This window comes from Barbus barbus (genome assembly GCF_936440315.1).
Source record: "Barbus barbus genome assembly, chromosome: 6".
NCBI lineage: Eukaryota > Metazoa > Chordata > Actinopteri > Cypriniformes > Cyprinidae > Barbus > Barbus barbus.
In genome coordinates this window covers 27,726,128-27,735,211 of record NC_136734.1, presented here as the reverse complement: position 1 = coordinate 27,735,211, position 9,084 = coordinate 27,726,128, and the positions used below count along the sequence as shown (strand labels likewise).

The 9,084-nt window shown below is 36.1% G+C and overlaps 1 protein-coding gene across 1 annotated transcript; it reads left to right on the top strand.

Moving 5' to 3' along the window:
- Positions 1-2,087, top strand: ch25hl3 (cholesterol 25-hydroxylase like 3; the record flags this gene model as incomplete). The annotated part of the gene is made up of 2 exons (XM_079420273.1): positions 1-428; positions 1,641-2,087. 2 exons carry the CDS (start codon positions 1-3, stop codon positions 2,017-2,019), a joined length of 807 nt encoding a protein of 268 aa, XP_079276399.1. The 3' UTR covers positions 2,020-2,087.
- Positions 2,088-9,084: the final 6,997 nt, after the last annotated feature.

The following is a 9,084-nucleotide window of genomic DNA, read 5'->3' as shown; positions in this document are numbered from 1 at the left end:
ATGATCGTTCTCTTCTTACTGATTTTCGGAGGCGATGCACTTCTTCAGTGGATTTGGGACTTTATTTATGCGGAACATCATGTGCTCCTCATGTCACCCCACTTTAGCGTGTGCGCAGCTTTTAGCACTCACCTCATCTTCTCTGCTCCCTTCTTGCTTCTGGACGTGTTCAGTCCACACCTGGGATGGCTCCATAAGTACAGGATGCGCCGTGAAGTCGTTGGCTTGCATCAGTATTTTCGATGTGCTACTCGGATTTTATGGAAATACGTAGTTGGCGTTTTACCGTTAACTGCGCTGTTTCTGTCGGTGCGGCGCACGCATTTCCCGGATACAGCACCGTCTTGTTTCCATGCATTTAGAGAATGTGTATCATGCATGCTCATATTCGATACGCTCTTCTTCTTTTTTCATTACACCATTCACAAGTAAGCATCACTCATCTCGCATGTCAGAATGTGGAGCTTCCAACATTGCACGTGTGGAGCATTGAAACTTTTAATGACAAAGTTTGAAATCTTATTGTCATTTTTAACAGTTTTATTAAACTAGACGCTATAATCTAGGCTACACTGTTATTGGCATTGGTATACAGGTTGGCATTCTCAAGAATATAACCCGATCTCATGAAAGTGCGTATAAATAGTACGCCAAATAAAAACAAAAACTCGTTGTATTGATACGTAAAAATGGACTTTGGCGTGTATATGCTACTACGCGATGGGTAGGATTAGGGTTGTGGTCTCCGCCTCAGATGGAACGCCCACGGAAAATTGGCTAAACTTCTGCCGTCAATCTGAAGATTTGGCTACGCGAGACTAGGGTTGTGTGTGTGTGTGTGGGGGGGGGGGGATTAATACATTTATTAATCAAAAAATATGATTAATAAATGTAATAATTTTAATTAATTGTATTATTTCAATATAATAATATTGCTTTTATATAACCTAATAATAATAACAATAATAATGCATTTTCCAGATTTTATAAAAATAGCTATAAATAATAACAAATAAATAATCTCATGTATTCTGTTCTGTAAGGCTTATATTGTCATAAATATGTAAGATATTGTGAAGTGATTTAGATTAACCAGGAGCAGATAATCTTTGTTGAAAATGGTCCCAGAGAGTTTTAATGTTTCTTTTCGGTCAGATTCCAAAAACTGACCTGAAAATGAGATTACCGAATCTACTCACCTGCTAGTGTAGTTCAATGTGTAGTTGTGTAATGTCACTGTAGTGTAGTTTATAGTTTTCTGTATAAAACAGAGTAGACATTTTTCAGATTACCAACGCCATGAGCAAAAAATCTCTGTATATACTAGAACTTGTGCACTGGCAACAGTGCCATGACTCCAACTACTTTATAAAGTCAGATTCATAAATTTAAGGAACAAACTACCGTGTGCACAGCTCAAAACTTCATATAGAAAAAAAAAAACACTCACATCCATTCCACTTTCATAATCTGTTGATGTCATTATCACATCTCACTCTTGTTGTCTCCACTTGTAACTTTAGCAAGGCCCATGTTTATGTATTTAATTTATGTATCTATTTATATAAAATATTTCAGTACATATTTATATCATATATAATATTATTATATATAACTACATCAAATGTCTAATTTTCCAGAATTCCCTGGCTGTACCACAATATCCACCACATTCACCATCAGAACAGGGACACTTTTGCTCTGGCAGCTCAAGACTCCAGTATTTCTGAACTGCTGTCTCTACAAACCCTTGCATTTATAAGTGCCATGCTTGTGGGCTGCCACCCTTTTAGCGAAATCCTTTTCCATCTGGTTAACACCTGGATGGCTGTGGAGGACCACTGTGGATATGACTTTCCTTGGGCACTGCATCGGTTGTTGCCGTGCTTCGGCGGGGCACCGCACCACCTGGCCCACCATCAGCACTTTAAAGGGAACTTTGCCCCTTACTTCAGACACTGGGATTACATTTTTGGGACCTCCTTGCCTATTTCAGTAAATAAGAGAGGCCATAGGTAGGGTGAATCCAGATTAATTGGGCCCTTACAGGACAGTGAGAATGAGACTATTAAAAGTGACACATTGTATCTGATTTCACCCTATATGAATTCACATATAATAACCCAGTTTTTGCAAAGATTTTCAAAATTTCTTACTGGATTAAACCCAGTTATGCCTGGGCACTTCAAGTTAATTCTGTATATAATAATCAGTTAGCTTAGATTCTTGGTCTGATTTTGTGCTCAGCCTAAACTGTGTAGAAATCTTATGTATATTTGGAATTTGCTTTACAACTTTTTCATGTTGTATGTTTATCAAGTGTTTACAGTTGTTTTGTTAAGGGCTGATCGCATCAAACAGGCCTCTTTTACAAATGTTTCTGTATACAAATATAATTACTGCAGCTGGAAAATTTCTATTTGACTTTTAAACTCAAAAGAAAACTTTTGAAATGTTTTATTTTATAGTCCGAGACATATTTTTACCTTACATGGGTGGATTTTGGTATGTATTTTAATATACAAAAGTTTTTTTTTAATGTTTCTGAAAAAGTATGCTCACCACAGCATTGTGGATTTACAATAAAAACAGAAATATTGTGAAATATTATTACAATATTGTGAAATATTACAAATTAAAATAACTGTGGATACTTTGCTTTCAATAATAATAACACTTTTAGTTCTGAATGATAGTCAATGAGACAAAATTGCCTGTGTGTCCAGCTTGAAATTCAATCAAATTCTGTTTCTGTACTTAAATCGAAAACATGGCATGGCATGGCAGTGAAGTTGGAGATAGATCAGTGGTAGTTTGCACTTAAAAGCTTTGGCCGAGCTGATCATGTCAGTCATTTGTCTCACTGATGTGAGTCAACAGGGCTAAAACCACCAGTTTTACACTGATTTATTTCCCTAAACTATGCCTAATGGTTTGAGAAACGCTTAAATTTTAAGTTATGAGCCTGAGTCACTACTGTGCATGCACACTTTTGTGGCCCAAACTTAACTTCTAGTAGACTTCCGCAAAGAATTAATAACAAAGTCCTTCTAGAGTAGATTATTTCTGATAACAAGCAAAATATGTTTGTGGCGTAAATCATACAGTCTTACTGAAAATGCAAATTCATTCTCTACCAGCAGGAGGTGCCTTTGGAGCAGAAGAGATTGACATTTTGAAATGTGCAGTGCTCATTTTTTCAACGAAGTCAAAGACTTTTCCTTTTGGAAAATCTATTTGTGGTGGTCAGTTTTGATATTGTGGCGGGTCGCCACAAAAAATATCAATGTATGGGAAACATTGCATCCCTAAGCACAACAACCTGAGCCCAACTTCAACCAGTCTACTCATCACCTTAACTGTAACTGCGTTTGTAGTTGGCACCACTAGCCAGACCGATACACAAACAAAGACTCAACCCTGCTTGGCTTCAGTGGCCAAACATTCTTGGGCTGCAGGGTGATATGATTGAGGCACACTTGAGATTGTGAGTGTGATTGTAATTTAGTGTTAGTGGTTGTGATTTCAACCTGTGATATTTCTTGTTAACTTGACACACAACTGATTGACTACGATTTTTTAAACTGTATTTTAAATTTTGTTTTAGTAAGTGTACGGGGTTAAAAAAAAAAAAAAAGATTATTATTTGTTATTTTGGCCTAGCCTGCCCCTGAAGCTAAACCAAAGTCTCTTTTTTTTTTTTTTTTTTTTTTTTTTATGCTTTATTTAGTAACAACTCTCATAACATGTAAAGATAATAACAGCAAGAAATCAACCAAAATTACAGATACAGTAGTAAAAAGAAAAAAGGAAACTGCTTAATAAACAAACAAACAACAACAAAAAAAAAGAACTATATACAGAGGAGTATTGAAGACAAGTCCATCTCTCAATTACAAAATAAATATAAGAGACCTTAAAAAGGATAACATTTCAAGGCTTTACAACAATCCATAGTCTTTTTGGCCTTGGCATTCCTTGCACCCTCCAATGCTTTAAAATACTGACAAAGTTCAAACTTAAAATGTATAAAACTAGGTGTATTTTTTGCCCATCGACATTTATGAATGTGATATTTCCCAAACAAAATAAACTTACTTTACTTACTTACTTACTTTTGTCATTTAGCAGACGCTTTTGTCCAAAGCGACTTACAAATAAGAAAAAGTAACTAAAACTAAAAAGTTACAACTCTATAAATACTATCTACCCACATATTTAAGAAAATAAAGAAATTAAATAAAATTAACACATGCATATAACAACAACATTTCAATAATAAACATATCAATGAAAAAATTAAATAAAAAGCTACTACTATCCCTTGCCGGTGTCCCTGCCCGGTGGAGTCGCACGGTAGAGTCGATGGTCTTTACACTCTTTACTTTTTTACTTTTGTCATTTAGCAGACGCTTTTGTCCAAAGCGACTTACAAATAAGAAAAAGTAACTAAAACTAAAAAGTTACAACTCTATAAATACTATCTACCCACATATTTAAGAAAATAAAGAAATTAAATAAAATTAACACATGCATATAACAACAACATTTCAATAATAAACATATCAATGAAAAAATTAAATAAAAAGCTACTACTATCCCTTGCCGGTGTCCCTGCCCGGTGGAGTCGCACGGTAGAGTCGATGGTCTTTACACTCTTTACTTTTTTACTTTTGTCATTTAGCAGACGCTTTTGTCCAAAGCGACTTACAAATAAGAAAAAGTAACTAAAACTAAAAAGTTACAACTCTATAAATACTATCTACCCACATATTTAAGAAAATAAAGAAATTAAATAAAATTAACACATGCATATAACAACAACATTTCAATAATAAACATATCAATGAAAAAATTAAATAAAAAGCTACTACTATCCCTTGCCGGTGTCCCTGCCCGGTGGAGTCGCACGGTAGAGTCGATGGTCTTTACACTCTTTGGTCTTCACACTAAGAGGGCTTCACACGACGACTGCCGCGACCGCTGCCGCGGTATAATAACCTTTATTATACCAATCCAACAAATGATCATTTCAATTCAGCTGGACCCACTTTCCTGTTTATCAACTACAAATGGCCAAGCAAGTGCACACACTGACAAGATACACGATACAGTACGAGACCAAACGCGATTTCAGCAACTCTCATCCTAGTAAACAAAATAAGCGTTTTGACAAACAAATTGAGAACAAAACAAATTTTCTTCTCTAAAGGCTTATCATAAAAAAATAAAATATTCCTGTCTTCTAATGTAATATCAATTCCGGAAATCTCCTTAAAGAAGACTTTAAAATCATTCCAAAACAATTTAGTACAGATACACTCAACAAAAAGATGGTAAATACTTTCATCATTCATATTACAAAACGCACATTTTAAGTCAATGTCTTTCTTAAACCTTTTTATAACCTCATTTACTGGATAAATACAGTGAATAATTTTAAATGAAACCTCACGAATCTTATTGGTGATACAGTATCTCCTGGAGACCGTAAAAACCTCCTCCCACTTAATGTCTTCGAAGCGGGAATTCCAAAAACTTTTAGCTGGGGGAATCCTAAAAGGCCTACAAACCTGTCTAACAAAGTTATTGTTGCATTTTCTGTCAAGAATACTAACTCCATCTAACTTTATATTTAGATCAATAGCTATATTCAAATCAACAACATCATTAACACACAACAACTGAAGAAGACCAGAAGGTATAGCACCAAAGACAACTGCATAGTCCTTTGCAGAAATTGGAAGTTTGATTTTATCTAAAAATTCTCCATAAGAAAGTAAACTACCATCATGGCGAAGCAACTGTGTACCAAAGTCTCTTTAAGACAAGTCCTGTCACTTGGCGGCCATCTTTGAAACGCCTCTCAGGCATCCAAGTGCAGCTCCTATGTCTTTGTATGGGGAACCATCAAATTCTCCAAAACGGTTCACTAAGCTTACGATTAAATTTAATATTTGAAATCACCAATGAAATCGGACAACAACTGTGTCATAAATGTTGTTTCTTTTGCTCAAATAGCGTTATAAAAAGCTTATTTCTCAGGCTAGATCAGCCAGTGCGCATGCGCAGTCCTGAGCGCGCGTCTCAGAGCACTGACTGTGGCCGTTTCTCAATATGCGTACTTGTCTGTACTTGTGTTCTTGTGGACTTGTGAAACGTCATCAGTCGCTGCCCAAGTACTGTTCCAATTCAAAGTTCACATCTAGCCAAGTCCAGTTCAAATCCCCGGATGTGTTCTTGATCCGCCCCTTTTACCGAGGATGCATCGAGAGGTGACTTGTGCGGACTTGATACGGGCCATAACCCAGAATTCAGTTCGTCCTCGAGAGTTCGTTCTTCTGAGTCGAACTTGGCAAGTCCAAACTCGAAAGGACGGAAGTCCAGACTCTGCGAACTTGGTATTGAGAAACGGCCTGTTTCTATAGCAACCGGGACTTTTAACGGCAGCTGCAGTGACGCGCTGACTTTACTGATTAACGATTGGTTCTTTCATTCAGAAGGCGGGGCTTCCTGCGATTGAGCGGCCATATTGAGCGTTGCATTTTTCCCCATTCAAAACAATACCAGTGACATCTTAGGTATTCTATAGTCTTTGGCTAAACCCTTGTTTTTAAGTTGACCCTGCATAGAACACAATGTAACTGAAATGTTCCCAGGCCCAGAAACACACTAAGGACATCGATGAAATAGTCCACGTGACATCAGGGGTTTAACCGGAATGCTATGAAGCTACAAGAATACTTTTTGCGCACAAAGAAAACATAAATAACGTAAGCAGCAGCGCCATGTGTAGCCTATGCTTTGTTTAAATTCACCTGAAGAGAGCGCATGCATCATGATACTCTCCACAATGGCGGCGCCGCTACAGACAGGATGATGAGGAGAAGAATTGTTAAATAAAGTCGTTATTTTTATTTTCTTTGTGCACAAAAATTATTATTGTATTTTTTTTGTACAGAAAAATTATTTGACTATTTAATTTATGTCCTTGCTACGTTTCTTCAAAGCCACTGATGAAATCCATGCGCAATTAGTGGGCATTAATGTCAAGCACTGCATGCCGAGATATGTATATTAGCCTATATTCTGTTGACATATCGCCCAGCATTACTAAGCTAATGTTATTGGGATTACGTTGGTATTTAAAGGTTGCAATAAACATTATATCTATGTTAATGTGATTTACTTTCTTCTCAAATTTAGGAATAAATTCTATGCATTCTAGGATTTTACTAGCATATTAGAGGACATTTTAAAGAGCAAAGTAAATTTGGGGATGAAGTGTTTTAGAAGTGATTTAGCACTGTATTTCCAATTACCATGACAGGAATATACTTTATTTCAAGCAAGTTCCATTTATCTGACTTACAGCGTATTCCCTGGGATAAATCCCTAGGATAACATGAGCTGTCACTTGTTGGAATATTTTCCATAATGAGCACCAGAAATGCTGACCATAATGGCTTTTTCTTTTTAAGTTTCACTCTTCTTGCAGATACTGAGTGCACGGTGCGTGGCTCCACAGGCTGCAGCTGTATTCTTGATTTCCCTCCAGGACCCTCTTTGGCAAAATCAATCATTCTTATGTGATCTTCATTGACGAGATGATGGCAGTGGAGGAGCTTCATGTTCAAACAAATGCAACTGCTTTATTGGAAATTACACTTTCTCATAAGGCTTCTCGCTACTTTCTCACATGGCTTTGCTGTAGCTCAAATAGTAGAGCATGGCGCTAGCAACGCCAAGGTCATGGGTTCGATTTCCAGGGAAAGCAAGAGCTGATAAAATGTAAAAACTGTAACTTGAATGCAATGTAAGTTGCTTTTGTCTGCTAAATGCATAAATGTAAATAAATGTAAATAAGGAATGTGCCTTAAAAGTAGCTACTTGTAGTTAGATTAAATTACATTTTAACATAGGCTACTCATAATCAGATTATTATATTATTATTTATTTGTACATTATTATGAATTATTAATTATTAAGAACCCCCTGCAGTTCCTTTACTAACCCCATTTGGGAAACCTTGAGGTGATGTAGGCTAATGTTTAATGCACTTCAAGTTCATATCATGTCAAAAAGAAACCAAAATATTGTCTGATGATAATAGTACCTAAAATGTGTAATGTAATGGATTACGTTACTAACTACAATTTTTGTCATGTAATTTGGAATCAGTAATGGATTACAATTTGTAAGTTACCTACCCAGCTCTGTTTACGAGTTATAGTAGCTACTTCAACCGATTCCTCCAAACACACTGATTCTGTCACGAATTCAGCCTCTGTGGCTCCCTCCGTTTTAACAGTCATTGACTCCAATTCCCATATACCCCGTTCCTGTGGCTGATTACACTCACAGGTGTTTCCCATTGACTCTGGTCTATTTAGGCTGTTCCCTCAGTTACCTCATTGCGAAGTCTTGTCTTGCCATGCAAACATTTCCGAGCGGTTTGCCAGTGTATGATTCCCCGTGTATGACCTGGACTATTTACTGGACTCTGATTCTCTGCCGCCTGCCTATTCTGATTCAACCTGCCTTGTTATTCGATTATCCTGTGTGTTTGCGCCAGCCTTGATCCTCAGCCCGAACGCTGACTTTGATTCTGCCCTGCCTACGTTGTGTTTGAAGCTCATGATTGAATTCTGCTTGTTTGATTTGCATTCTGTTTTAATAAAGCTGCACATGGATCCTAACTTCACTGACTCCTAGTTACAGATTCATTCAGGAAGTAGGCTAAACCCCACCCACTATGGAGGACCAAGAGTGCCGCTTAAAAATAAAATGAAGAATCAATTTATTGATTTAATAATTCAAACATAAAAATGTATATAAATAAATCACATTTTAAATGGACAAATTAATAGACATTTAAATATTTATTTAATTCGTGTTTTTAAACGTAGTTTAACAAAATAAAACAAAGTAATTTTTAATGTATAAATAAATTTAAAACAGTTTATTTAATTCTTATTTTAAAACTTGGATTAATAAAACAAAAAGTACATTAATCTTTTTAAATGCACTTTTTAAATCACTTTTTTAAAAATGCATTACATAAACATCTTTATTTGTCCATTT